Genomic DNA, 14,581 nt, shown 5'->3' on the forward strand with positions numbered 1-14,581 from the left:
AGAGTGAGAGGTCGTTTATACTCGTGGAAGAGTGAGATTGTACCAATAATAGTACGGATGGAGTTCGGGTGTAGCTGATTGATAGTGACGTTAAAAAACTTAATAATTTCTACGATGAAGGGGTGGAGTGGGAAGCGCAGTCCAACTTCGAGTTGCTCCTCAAAAACTATGAGTTCGTAATGATTGTGGACCCAAGGGTACTGACCCAAAAGAATGTTGAAGACAAGAGTATCAAGGAGATGGTAACAAGCTATTAAGGACAACAATCTGTCCGAGTTCATCGTGGAAGGGTCAAAGTTGTCCGTATCTTGACCTCGAGAAGAAGACGAGATCCTCTCTCCAGAGGTCGGCCACTCTACCTGAGGTTCGGGTTCCTTAAGCCGAGATGGTCTGACGTTAGGTAAAGGCATTTCTCCTAAAAGGTTTAAAGAGGAGTTCTCTAGCGAAGATCTGGCCTCACCGGCGGGAGCTGAGAACCGCACCTCGGCACCCCCGAGCTCTCTAGAATCACCAAGTAACTTATCTATGCTATCACTAGACATATTGGACAGGAAAAGAAAAAGGGAACAACCAATGAAAGAAGACGAACTCACCAAAAAAGGCGATAACGACCTCGGACACAAGGGGACAGAATAGCGAGTTGAAGGACTTCGACACGATCTCAAGAAAGCTTAGTTACACGATTTTTGGCAAGGATAATGGGCCCTTCGACCCCTATTTATAATCCACTACATCCGACAACCGACGGTTGAGATCTATGCGATCCGACGACTCCCATGAAAATCGGCTGCACGCTACCCGATGATGAAATTGGTTGAGTGTTCCCTTTGGCGTCCACGGAATTTATAAATAGTGTGACATCTGCGCATGACCGATATGTGACCTGGGTCATTTCATGGTTGAACCTGATGATTGAACAGGTCTGACCAACGGTCCACCCTCCAAGTCGTTTAGATTTCATGTCAAATTCACGTAGACTTGTCATGAACTCCCTGCACCGGATTAGGACCCTTGATACAAGGAGTGGGGGGCAATTGATGAAGGGTGATTTAACACGACCTAGTAAGAAGGGATCACGTAGACGCGATCTGCTTGAGAGGTGACAACTCTACCAAAAGAACCCAATCCGCAACATTAACTTAAGCATCAAATTAATCACCCCGGATTCTTTTATCTATTATTTTGCATGTTGGTCTAGCTCGCCAAGCAAGTGAATCATAATTCCCCGTTGGAAAGGGAGCGTGCGTGAGGCATGTGGCTTGGATTCTCGGTCTCCGGTAAATCAGATCGCGAGGAGAGAGGAATCATGATTCCCCCACCCCCACCTAGATTCCTGTAAACAAAAACGATTACAGTGGTTAAGACCAGTGCACGATGAATTGGAGACAGGTGGCATGTGATCAGTCTCACTATCTTGCTCAACTCTTTAAGAGGAGAGGGGTGATTGAGATTGAGAATACGGACCAACGGACACGGATGTCGTCCAAGTAGACAAAAGTACATAACATTTATGTTAATTATTATTAGTAATTAATTAGTAAATTAATAATTACGTGACAGCCATACCGAACTCTTTAATGTATACCTAGGTGGACGTCTGCTCTCGGATCTTGAATCTTTATAGCTCATTAGTGTTGCCGATATAAAAATTGGGTAATATTTTCCTGGATACTTTACCGATGAAGTTGTGTTTCCATGGATCCACATTTTACATTCTAACGGCAATGACGCTTTATTTTTACTATACAAATTTGTATTTGTACCGAATTTTACATTGATTTATGATACAAAATTACACTCCATCTAAATGCCAAAAAACTGATTGAAAGTAGAATTTTACAATTTTACATACATTCGTATTTACACTGCAAATAAACACCGACAAAAACGAATCAGCAGTAGAATTTTACATCGATGGGTTTTACACTGTAAAAAAAACGGAGCTTTAAGGGCAAAAGTGGAGTTGAGGAAGAATAATTTCGTAAATGTAAACAACTATAATCCGGATTCCGGAAGTGGAGAATCGTGTTCTCACGTCATGAGACGGCAGAAAGGATATACAATACGAGGTTCCGTAACCAGCAGAAAAGGTATCATATTGCCCCCCATCATGATCATCATCCATGATGCCCATAAAACACATTATCATCAATTCATCATCATCATCATCAACTCCGCTCGGACAAGTTAGAGAAGAACTTGGATTCACGAATTCGAAGGGTGAGATGAGACCGCTGCCTCCGTGGGACCCCCTCATGAGACCTGATGACCATTCATTGGCTGGCCTATGATTCATACAAATAATCGCTTTATAAATCCAATAGCTAACTGACAGGCGGTACAATAAACTGGTATTTGGCCCGATTAATCTCTAACTGGAATCTATGGATACAATGGTCCGATCAGTGGACACCTGGCAAGTTATATAGGACATCAGATGTGGATATGAATCCATGTCCTCGGATCCAAGGTTTTTGGCTTTTGGCTTTTCCCATCCATGATCCATGATCCAACAATTAGAAACTGAGGCAAGCTGAGAAATCCTGTAACTCTGCTATCTGTTGGCCCAAACTCACGTCATGGGCCCATCAAGTCACATGAGTATGAATGGGACTGGCCAAGCCCGTACGTTACCTTCGCTCTCTGTCACTTTACTCACTTTACCACGTGCATTATCAGTGCAATTTCTGACCCGTAATGTTTTTTTAGAGCCCATGGGTCTTGAAAGCCCACTACCCAACGGTGGGCCCACTTAGGACAGAACCAATGGTGTTATCTGATCTATCATATTCTTTGACATATCCCTACCATCAACCGTTAATATGGTCAAATCAGAGTCTAAATAAGTTGACGATTGCAACACCGAAAAACTAACAGTCTAACGTTGGGGAAAGAATCATGGTCTCTCATGGGTTGGCATCATCACATGATGATGACGAAAAGGGTACTCTGAGTTTATGACCCCATCAACATCACTTTCGTCCCCGCGTTTTGAAATCCCGTTGCAATCACCCCGAGTACACGAATCTCAGACAACACGGACAAAAGCTCTTCTTCTTCTTCTTCTTCTCTCCGCCCGCTCCACGTCCCTTATTGTACAGAAAAGGAATTATTAAAAATAAAAGAAAGAAGTCCTAAAGCTTCATTCTTGATGAAAGAAACGAAGGAACCCTAGAATCTGCAAATGTTTTTTTTTTTTTTTTTTGCAGAGAAGTCCTTAAAGAAGCAAAGATAATTTTGTTGGTATAGTTCTTGATGAAGCAGGCTCTTAGAAGCCAGAGGATTATCATCCTCTCGTTTCTTTCTATCTCCGTTCTTGTTCCGATCGTCATTGTCTCCAATAGGCTAAAAAATTTCACTGCTTCTTCTGGTATTACTGTTTAAAGATTCAGAGCTTTCGTTTCTCTTCTTTTTTGTTTCAATTTTTTTCTGACTGTTTTGATCGTTTTCTGTTTCTGCAGCACATAGGGAATTTGTTGGGGATCTATCCACCATTGTATGATTCCGTTACTTCATTTCCTTTTTTTACTTCCATTTGCTTAACATTGGTTTTTTTTGGAGATTTTGATTATTCGGTCTCGTATTTGGATGCAGAAGTATAGGAGCGATGTAGTGAGATTACATGCGGTCCAGCAGGTCTCTCTCTCTCTCTCTCTCTCTCTCTCTCTGTATTTTGGCTTGAGTTTGTTTCAACCGATTACTTCATATATTTAACTAGTTGGTGGGATTGGGTCTGCATTGTACTTCAGGAAACAGGTGAAGGCTTGAAAGAGCCGACATTAGTTGTGTACAAAGATGGACATTTTAATTCTGTAGATAGAAGGAATTCTTCTGATGAGTCCAAGAATAGTGGACATACTAGGAGCAGTGACTTCTTGTTGGAAAGAAACGGTTGGCATAATCCTTTATTCTTCTTTTTACTCTTAATAGTTTTTGACCTTTTAGCTTGTTGACAATGTTGCCCGTGCGCTCACCTACTATTTTTTTTTTTCAATTTTTTGTTAAAATTTTCAGGAACGAATATTGGTCACAGGGAAGAAATTTTAGAGATCAAACGCCAGATTGTTGCACCTCCTACTGGAAGGAAGGTATAACCTTGGTTAAATTTTTTGATTGGTTTAATCTTGGTTAACATTATGTTCTTTATTTATTTATTATTAGTTTTCATGGCCTTATTTTATGATCATTATACCTGATAATCTGATATTGCAATTTTGGACAAAATGGACGAGCTATCATTATCTGACAGTGGCAGCTACCATTGGGATAATTTAAATATCAAAGAAAGCTAAAGCTAGTTATACAGTTGCCCTTGGAATAGTAATTCTTATAAACCCACCATGGAAGTAGGATTTTGTTGTAGTGACACACGGTGGTTGTTGAATGGATCCATTACTGTAAGCTAGTTTAGCTTCTTATGAAGTTATCAGGGTGATAATTTCTGAGGATAAAATTTCCTTGTATACTTACCCTTAATTGCTTGAGTTGAACACAAGATTCTAAAATGTTTCCCTCTCAAGAATCCATAATGTACAAAGGGTCTAAGACATCCATTTTAAAGCAAGGAACTAGAAGCAGCATTTGCCTTCAGTTGGGCAACATTATCATGATGCTGGTGTAATATTTTACTTCTTGATGCAAGGCTCCTTGTTTGATATGTAGAGAGTAAAGTTTTTACTCATGAAGCAAGGAGAAAGAGATAGTTGGAATGATGTCTGAATAATTGCATCTGCTGTTACTAGCATGGAAAGATGAATCACCATGAATCATCATTTATCAAGTTAAGAACTTGAATTGGGCTCCACTGGTTCATATCATCTTTGCAAGGGCCAAACAAGGAGGTATATATCCTTTATCACGTACACAAAGCTCAAGATTGTGGAAATGGCTGTGAATTAAAATAAAATCTAACTTTTTAAAGCAGAGAAGGGAAGATTAGTTAAAAGCTTTGAGGAGACAAATTTATTACCGTGATGTCCTTATTGATCTACCTGTGTAGTATATCTAATTTGTGAGATTTTTGCAATTTGGAATTCAAACTCCAAAAGGAACTACAGAAGTTTTGATAATGGCATTCTGCTGCATGAAAAATATCATTGAGAAGACTTAGAACAATATTGGATTTAAAGGGCTGTCTTATACATTGATCTCTCAGCAGTTTCCCAGAATTATATACACTGTTGAATTTGCATGAAGGTTCTTCCTTTATTCTACAATATTGCACAATAGTTATTGGAAAAGTGTTCCACAGTTCAAAACTTGTGGCAAAATCCATGTGAAAATTTTGTATGTTAGCCAATAAGGCTTTAGGTATTAATGTATTATGGAGGCATTTGGTTCTTGAGGATAAGAAATACTAAGAGATTGATTTGGAGAATATGGAATATCTACTTTAGTGGCATAGAATTTCTATCTGGAAAAGCTTAAAGGAGAATTAGGAGACACTCTGGATCTAATTTTCAGTTGTGAGTGCTTGATGATGTGAGAAGGTTTTGCTAAACCTTTAACAAGTGCATTGTTATAACCTAATGCATTGTGAGAAGGTTTTCTCTTGTTTTACATTATTTGTGCTCTCAAGTGCATTGTTATAACCTAATGCTGTAATATGTTGCAGGGTTTAGTATATGCTTGGATTGATAAGTGCATTGTGGTACAAAGTAGAAGAAGGAAGGTGATTTGGAGTGGAATGGTGACTCATGCTTTCTTTGACAACCTTAGTTTGATTAATCAATATGTCTCTTGGTGTTTGACATAGATACTAGATGTCTGACATGGTCATTTCAGAAGGCCTTAATACAGTGCTTTTTCAAGGTATTGGAATTTGCGTAATGATTCATACTCCCTAAAAAAGAAAAGGGAAAAAATCATGTAGAGGCCCACGTAAGCCGCCATCTTATTGAAATTTTGGGAAGAACGAAATTCCAGAATACTTTCAAACAAAACCTAGTGTAAAGAGGTAGTATTGTTACTTATCGTTCTTTTCATTCTTTTTTTTTTTCCATTTCCTATAAAATGTTACCATTTACATGTGTTTATAGAAGAATTTTGGTTGTATTATCTTTTCGGGTCTGAAAGGGGAAAGGTACATGATAAAGTTATGTTTGGAGGCACTGGCATTGAACCCAAGGTGAGATTGCAACCGGGCATGAACACCAAGGCAATTATATTGGGTAAATGGCAAGACTTGCAATAATAGAAAACTACTTAAATGGTGGTTTTCAAAGAAAGGAAGTAAAGAAATCTGCATGATGAAATTGATTCTAACAAGGAGGGATGGGTGAGTGAGGGAGTAGTAGATGCAACAAAGGAAGTGGGTAATAAAAAGGATTTTAAGCAAATGAGTAGGTACTCCAGGTGTGGTGTTAGATTACAGAGAGGGTGAAGGAGGAGGAAGGCCTGTGGACAAGGGTTCGAGTAGGGGAATGTAGGGAAGAGGGCAGTTCTGGGGTTGTAGCTGTGTAGGCATTGCTGGTGATAGCTAGGGTGGTGTCTATTTTCTGGTGGGTGCACTTGGTGTGGTCAGTTTGGTCTTCTGGGACCTATTTGTCTGATAGGCTTTTCTTGGTCTAATTGGTAGTTCTTAGTTTTTTTGAGTTGTGGGCTTTTGTTGCATGGAGGTGGTTTCTTGAAGCTTTGGGCTGTTTTCCTTATTGCCTTGTTCACATTTCTTTTATGTCTCTCTCATTGCTTTTTTCTTTGGGGGATTACCCATCTGGCTAAACTTACTGCAGGGTCATTTTGGGTTTATATTGGAAATTTTTGTAAAGTTTTTAATAGAATTTGCATATATTATGAGTTTGATGGAAATTTTAGAGTTTAATGGATTTATGTTTTATGTATTAGATTATGTTCTCTTACTAATTGAATAAATCAAAGTGATTCTTGCAATGTGGATGTTTGTTTGGTTTGGCTTTGGAACCAGGGGCAGTCCACCCAAGCATCTGTTTGGCGAAATCCAAATGTCCAATCCAATATTCGCAGATTACCTGATGAAAAGATAAGAGAGATGAATAATCAGGTTATCAGGGCCAAGGCATTCTTGAATTTTGCACCACCAAACAGCAATACAAACTTAGTGAAAGAGTTGAAATTGCATATAAAGGAGGTGGAACGGGCTGTTGGTGAAGCCACCAAGGATTCAGATCTGTCTAGGAGGTAAAGCATGCTAGAGGAAAATAAATCTTAGTTAAAGATGAACCTTCTCTGAATAGTCAAGGTTCAGTTGCATGTTGATAACATTCAAAGAGAAGGAAAAAAATATGAATGAGCTAATTGTATTGACATCTAATATAAAGCCATAAAACTATGTAGTGCTGTGCAGAGGATGAGAGCCATGGAGAATTCCTTGTTAAAAGCTAGTCGTATTTATACCGATTGCTCTGCCATGGCAACAAAGCTCCGTGCTATGACATATAACTCAGAAGAACAGCTTCGTGCACATCAGAATCAGGCAACTTATCTTTTTCAACTTGCTGCAAGGACTACTCCAAAGGGTATCCACTGCCTTAGCATGCGTCTCACTGCTGATTATTTTGCTTTGCAACCTGCAGAGCAGGAATTTCCAAACAAACAGAAATTGCTTGATCGAGATCTCTATCACTATGCAGTCTTCTCTGACAATGTCCTTGCATGTTCAGTGGTTGTTAATTCCACCATCTCAGCAGCAGTTGTAAGATAATCTATTTTTTTTCTTTTTATTTTGCAGAATTCATCTGGTGCTTGGTTTAAGAAATGTTGTTTTAATCCTCCCACCCCTTCTCAAAATTTTCCTATCAAAATTCTGCTTATGTGGTGGGTTTTGGCTGGATCAAACTGTTGTTATATAACATAGAAAACATGGATAGACCTAAATGGTTTAACAAAAGTATTTTGCTTTTGTGCTCAAGTAATGTAGTGATGTCATCATTTCAGAAATAGATCTTACTTCGTATTATTGGTGAACCAAAGGAATTTTTTTGGTTTATTTGCAGGAACCAGAAAAAATTGTCTTCCACATAGTGACCGATGCCCTCAACCTCCCATCAATTACAATGTGGTTCTTGCTAAATCCTCCTGGCAAAGCAACAATTGAGGTCAAGAACATGGATGATTTTGGATGGCTATCGTCTACATATGGTACGGTATTGAAGAAGCAGGACTCCAGGGACCCAAGATACACTTCAGCACTGAACCACCTCCGCTTCTTTCTGCCTGATGTTTTCCCTGAATTGAATAAAATTGTGCTTCTAGACCATGATGTAGTGGTCCATAGGGATCTGAGTGGATTGTGGAGTTTTGATATGAAGGGGAAAGTAAATGGAGCTGTAGAGACTTGTCGGGAAGGTGAGCCATCATTCAGACGGATGGATATGCTTATTGACTTCTCAGATCCAATCATAGCAGAGAGGTTTGATTCTGCTGCATGCACATGGGCATTTGGTATGAATGTTTTTGATTTGCTAGAGTGGAGGAGACAAAACTTGACAGCAGTCTACCATGAATACATTCAATTGGTAATGGAATTCTCCCTTGCTTCATATTTACTTGTATTGCATGCTTAAAAGCTAGTATGAAGTTACACATTCAAAACTCTCTTTTTCCTTAATTTAAGTGTGGGTTTATTCAAGAGGAAAAAGGACCAAAGGTCTGCCAAGTAAAACTAAGCCTGTGGTGTAACATCTTTAAGCAGGCTCAGGCTTTAGAACAAGAACATTCAGGGTAGAGAGAGAGAGAGAGAGAGAGAGAGAGAGAGAGAGAGAGAGAAACAAAAACAAAAACTCTGGAGCCTCTATGACCCCCAATGCCTGGTTTGCAGAGGGGAGAGAGTTGCTTTTTTTTTTTTTTTCTTGAAATAGTTTTTTGTTCGTCTTTAAAAAACCTGGAACCTCTATGACCCCTCCAATGCCCCGTTTGCAGAGGGGAGAGTTGTTCGTTTTTTCCTTGGAATAGTTTTTTGTTCATCTTTACATGGATCTTACAACCTTTTAGCCTAGTTTGATAGTCAGCAAAAAATATGGTGAATGGTCCAGGAAAAGAAGTTAGGGGATTGAATCATCTTGTTTACTAACCATTGGCCTAGGATACATGTTGGAACATGTCAATTTCCTTTCTGTCTCTTTAAATGTTTTTAAATGTCTGTAATTCATTAGGGTCTAGAAATATAAAAGCTGACACAAAAGGAACACAAGGAAGTTATTAGATGTTCCAAATTTCCAATCCTACTGCAAGTGTATGCTATACATATTTTTAATTTGAACTCATACACTACATGTTTTGCCATTTCAAGTTGTGTGCTGGACATAAAAGAATACGTTCTACATTGTGTTTTGCATTTGATATCAGATGTTTCTTGATAAGCACTTCTCTCCATCGGCATCCAGGCTATGTGCCCATTTATCTAACTAATCAAAGAGATTTTTTTTTTTTTTTTTTCTGTAGCCCATGGTAGGTTTATATACTCAAGTCCATCCTCATTTTGATTCCTCTCCGTATGTCAGTTCATTGTCTGCTTACCACATGTGCATGTTGGGATTCCACTACTAGTTCTCTGATCTTGTTTGGGGGGTTGCAGGGTGAAAAGAAGCAATTTTGGAGGGCTGGAAGTTTGCCTTTGGGTCTTGTCACCTTCTATAACCAAACAGTGGCTCTGGACCAGAGATGGCACCTCCTAGGGCTTGGCTATGACTCAGGTGTGGGGCGGAGTGAGATTGAACGTGCAGCGGTTATCCACTATGATGGAAATATGAAGCCATGGCTAGAGACTGGTATTGCTAAGTACAAGAGCTACTGGAACAAACATGTCAAATACAAGCATCCTTACTTGCAACTTTGCAACATCCATTAAGACTCTTTAGTCACAACATCTGTGTCTCCATGTTTTCAGAAACTGCAGATGTCAGCCTAATTAATTCTTCCCTTCCATTCTCTTTCTTGTACATTCAACTTTTTCTTCATACTCAAATTTTCTTTTCTTTCCCTTGTCCTTTCTTTTCCCCAACCAATTTCTTCTAGAGCTGAGCCGATTTAAATTAATAAATGATCAAATAAGAGAGTCCATGTGAGGTTTTTGTAATGCTGGTACATGTTGAACGTACAAAGATCATTTCAGATGTTTTGTAGTTCCAACCACGTCATTTTGTTTTGGAGGAGTTGATTTCCATATGATAATTACTTTTTGACGGATTTATTTATGCTTCTACAGCCATGGATGGCTTGTGGTTTTGTTCTCTCTTTCATTGCTTTTTGCTGTTAAGCAGGTTGATTTGCAACCAATTGGCACATGACCTCCTGATTGTGATTCTATGAGAGGGTAGTACAGAACTAACTGATCTTTAAATCAGTTAGATGGAACTGCCTTGTGCCAATCGTGATCATTGACTGCTGGCAAATGGAACTCTTATGCCAAAATTACCAATGATTCAATATATTAATGAAAACAAGAGCATAGATAGCCCTGTGCAGGGAATGATTGAATGCGGATCTCCTGCCCATGAGAACTCTGCCCATGTTTATCACAGCCACACAAGGAGAACATTTCATCCTCTGCATAGTATTATATAGGGGGAGATGTTTCTAATAGGGATAATGTATTGTGGGCAGGAGATGTGGAGTTGGAATGATTTTCTTATAATCATTTAAGAAAGGGCAAATTTAGTAAACTACCCTTACTGATTAGTTAATTGACTATCCTTCAAGTTTTCTAACAATTTCCTAAAAACCTCTCTTGCGGTTAACTTTCTGTCACATGTGACATCACGTGATCAATACTTTTTTTTCAAAAATTTCGAAAATACCCTTGTTGTTTGGATGATCGTCGAAGGTACGTCCAAAGAGGACAAGAGGGGGACGAAGAGGTAGAGGAAGAGACAAGAACACGGGCGAGTAGGATGGTGAAGGCAAATATTGAGGTTTTTCTTTTTTATTAAATCTGGAAGAGGATTCGAAGGGGATTTAGTGGAGAGAAGGAAGGAAAGAGGTGGTGTCGGAGGTATTGGTCGAGAGAGAGGGAGTGTATACGGTGGAACAAGGGAGAACGGAGGCAGGGAGAGAACGAGAGAGGTGTAACATCCAGGAGCAAGAGTCCTAAACCTTCTCATTACCCTTACCACTCAAGATAGCAGCCTGGACAGCAGCGCCATAAGCAATGATCTCATCAGGGTTGATACTCTTGCAGAAGTCTTTCCCGTTAAAATGTCCTGCAACAGTTGCTAGACCTTGGGGATCCTAGTAGACTCGCCAATGAGGACAACATCGTCAATGCTGCTCTTGTCCATCTTTGCATTCCTAAGACATTTCTCAACTAGCTCCATACACTTTCTAAAGAGATCCATGTTGAGCTCCTCGAATATGGCACGGGTGATGGTGGAATAGAAGTCGATACCCTCGTGCAAAGAATCAAACTCAATGGTGGTCTGGGTAGTGGACGAGAGAGTCCTCTTTGCCCTCTCACAATGATGTCCTCAGCCTCCTCAGAGCTCTAGGATTTCCGCTTATGTCCTTCTTGTGCTTCCTCTTGAACTCTTGAGCGAAATGGTTCACCATTCGGTTATCAAAGATACCCTCTTCAATGGTAAGGAGGGAGACATCAAAGGTTCCACCACCAAGGTAAAAAACGAGGACATTCTTCTTGCCAACACTGCTGGCCTTCTTGGCAAGATCGTAGGCAATGACAGCAGTCATGGGCTCATTGATGATACTCATGACATTCAGGCCAGCGATGACACTAGCATCTTTTGTGGCTTGACGTTGAGAACCGTTAAAGTAGGCGGGGACGGTGTCAACAACGTAAGTGTGAGTTTGGAAGGAGTATAAATATAAATATGTAGAGTGCAAAATCTTATATTTTGTATGTATTTACATTTATATTATGCATATTTGTATTTATACTCCTTCCAAACTGAACCTAAAGATTGAACCAAGATAGGCCTCAATAATCTCGCGCATCTTTATTAGGACCATGGATGTCTTCAGCCGCAAATTGTTTCTCCTCACCCTTATAGGTTACCACGGCCATGGGTTTTGTCACCAGGGCCGGCAATAACGTTGATGGGCCACAACTTGATATCACTCTAAATGGAAGCATCACTGAATCGCCTACTGATCAAATGCTTTGCATCGAAAGAATTGTTGGTCAGGTTCATGGCAATTTGATTATTCGCTCCATTTCCTATAAACCACTCGGTGTTTTTAAAGGCAATGTAGGATGGAGTGGTCTTGTTTCCTTGATCATTGGCTATAATTTCAACATGATCGTGTTGCCATACCCAAACATAGGAATAGGTTGTGTTGAGAGAAAGAGAGAGAGAACACCACTCTTCTCGTAAGAACTGATTAAGGATCAGGAAAACAAATTACAAATTACGCAAAAAAAAAAAACTAAAGAACTAGGGTTAGACGATTCTGTTTAGTGGCAGCAATTCGTTCAGATTTAGGGATGTGATTCCATTCTCTGATCAATGAATGTAGTCGGCGGCAGCTACAACGACCATTCCATCAATTGTTGTTGTTGAACCACTAGTTGTTTGAATCAATTGACAATGTTTCATTTTAAAAATTGGAAGGGGAATAATGAGTAAAATAGTCTTTTTCATTTTTCCGTTAAGGGATGTTAATGGCAAGAGGTCTTAGTCAATTGTCAAAAAACTTAAGGGTACTCGGGCCAGTTCGTTTGCTCTGAAGTTTGACATATGAAAGATTAAGAGGTATATTGGTATTGGTGAACTTTTTTTTTCCTCTGAACTCTGAATGTAGAGAACCCATTTTGACCCCATATATGAGAGTTTTTGTTTGGCTTTTTAGGAGTATTATTGAAAAACAAAATGTTGTATGATTGCACTTTAAAAAATAAGAGAAAAGGAGAAATGAACAATCATTTTTCTCTTAAAATTAAAAGATTCTAGTCAATTAGCTAAACAAGGGTAGTTTAATAAAATTACCCTTTAAGAGACTAGGAAGTGACCTTTAATGCTCGGATGGGTGTCAAAATACCAAATTCAGGTTAGCTGAATGTCTTAGATGTGTAACAGGCTTTGGAACCAATGATAATGCTCCACATCAATGATAACATACAAGGGTCCATAATTAGAGGTTGAATGATTGTGGGCCCCATATATTTTTAGCACTGATGTGAAATGTTATTGTTGTTCCCACTGCCTGAACTGCTAAAGTATTCAGCTAAACCTATTTCCAAAATACCTCCATATAATTAGATTCAGTTTTATGATTAAAAAAGGCCACAAAATATTGTGGGTAAGTTTCTATGAGTTTGAGTTTCCTCCTCACATCCACCTAATAGGACGTTGCAGCTATACATCTGAAATATCTCATGTACTTATATGTTATCATTCATGTAGATGTTCCCAATGCACAGTGCAAATGCGGTGAGGTGGGTGCAAGGACCATTTTGTGACAAAATCTGGGTTCAGTTTGTATGGCCTCATATATGATATTTTTATTTCTTAAAAAGTAAAAAAAAAAACAAATTTTAAAAGAAACAGAGACTATAAAGGAGTTGAGTTGTGGCGTCCAACAAAATTTAAGTTCACATCTTAAAAGTTCTAGCCTTTACGTCTTGCCACCATACCGAATTTAGATTCAGATTTCAGTGGATTCATAGATAGGTTACATGTCCAGTCTATTTTATTTTATTTTGGTAAATCCATATCCAGTTTATTTTAATATGCCTCAAATCAAATCCAACCCTTCTCTCGTAAATGCATCCTTGTGGATTTAATTCAAATATAAACTGATCCGCTTTTACTTAATTGACTTTATAACTAAAATTATAAATCCAAAATCTTATTAAGATTACCAAATATGAATGTTTTCAACATATTGTTAACCCGTTAGTCTGATTACATGACTTGTCATCCAACCAAAGTTTCTAGTCCATGAGCTAACTGTTTACTTATAAAAAAAATGCTGACTCCACAAATGATTTAGTGATTCATCTAATTGAACCACTGAACCATTTGGCTTGATAGTGGGTCACAGGTTTGATAATAAATCTCATTTTTTTTGTATTTCTTTATATTTTTAGCCATTTTCACCACCATTAACAGTAATAAAGCATATTTATTACTGTTGACCCACCACGGGTCAATATGATTGAATTGCTGAATACTTTATTATATACAACGTTGATGAATGCTACGCTAATTATTTATTTAAACTAATTGTTTTCGTATAAATAATATTAAAATTTGAAAAATATGTGATATACATATCCATTGATTCTTTTTTCTTAGAAATTATATTTGTTCTTATTAAATTTTTCTAGTGAAAAGCATATGTTATTGGATTAATAAAAAAGGGCAGCCCAATGCACAAAACTCCTACTAATGCAAGGTTTGGAGAGGTAAAGATGTATGCAGCCTTACTCCTATACGTATAGAGAGATTGTTTCCAATATTTGAACCCTGGTCACCAAAGTCACAATGGAACAACCCAACTTTTGTGCCAAAGTTCACCCTTAGGTTATTGGGTATACATATATATATATATATATATATATATATATATATATATATATATATATATATATATATATATATATATAAATGGTGGTTGATTAGGAATGAATTAGCCAAATCAATTGATTTAG

At 38.3% G+C, this 14,581-nt stretch overlaps 1 protein-coding gene and 1 pseudogene across 4 annotated transcripts; one reads left to right on the forward strand and one right to left on the reverse strand.

Annotated features, from left to right (window-relative positions):
* Positions 1 to 2,965: 2,965 nt before the first annotated feature.
* On the forward strand, positions 2,966 to 10,175 carry LOC148879009 (putative galacturonosyltransferase 6). 4 transcript variants are annotated; one of them, XM_088960372.1, is made up of 9 exons: positions 2,966 to 3,370; positions 3,462 to 3,496; positions 3,595 to 3,636; positions 3,750 to 3,891; positions 4,015 to 4,088; positions 6,923 to 7,155; positions 7,312 to 7,669; positions 7,971 to 8,492; positions 9,551 to 10,175. In XM_088960372.1, the coding sequence occupies exons 1-9, from the start codon at positions 3,256 to 3,258 to the stop codon at positions 9,821 to 9,823; spliced, it is 1,794 nt and encodes a 597-aa protein (XP_088816498.1). In that variant the 5' UTR covers positions 2,966 to 3,255; the 3' UTR covers positions 9,824 to 10,175. The 4 variants fall into 4 exon arrangements, with proteins under 4 accessions (XP_088816498.1, XP_088816500.1, XP_088816499.1 ...); XM_088960374.1 differs by having other exon boundaries at positions 2,969 to 3,370; positions 6,929 to 7,155; XM_088960373.1 differs by having other exon boundaries at positions 2,987 to 3,370; positions 3,598 to 3,636.
* Positions 10,176 to 10,900: 725 nt separating this feature from the next.
* Positions 10,901 to 13,179, reverse strand: LOC148879010 (heat shock cognate 70 kDa protein pseudogene; annotated as a pseudogene).
* Between the last annotated feature and the right edge of the window lie 1,402 nt (positions 13,180 to 14,581).

The sequence above is a fragment of the Nelumbo lutea genome, chromosome 1, assembly GCF_056320005.1.
Source record: "Nelumbo lutea isolate HS-2025 chromosome 1, American lotus-T2T, whole genome shotgun sequence".
NCBI lineage: Eukaryota > Viridiplantae > Streptophyta > Magnoliopsida > Proteales > Nelumbonaceae > Nelumbo > Nelumbo lutea.

What these genes read in the sequence shown, in the direction of transcription:
- LOC148879009 (XM_088960372.1), top strand. Translation starts at nt 3,256, where the DNA reads ATGAAGCAGGCTCTTAGAAGCCAGAGGATTATCATCCTCTCGTTTCTT. An exon ending in AAATTTCACTGCTTCTTCTG is followed by an intron (nt 3,371 to 3,461) that starts GTATTACTGTTT and finishes CTGTTTCTGCAG; the next exon opens with CACATAGGGAATTTGTTGGG. An exon ending in CTTCTTGTTGGAAAGAAACG is followed by an intron (nt 3,892 to 4,014) that starts GTTGGCATAATC and finishes TAAAATTTTCAG; the next exon opens with GAACGAATATTGGTCACAGG.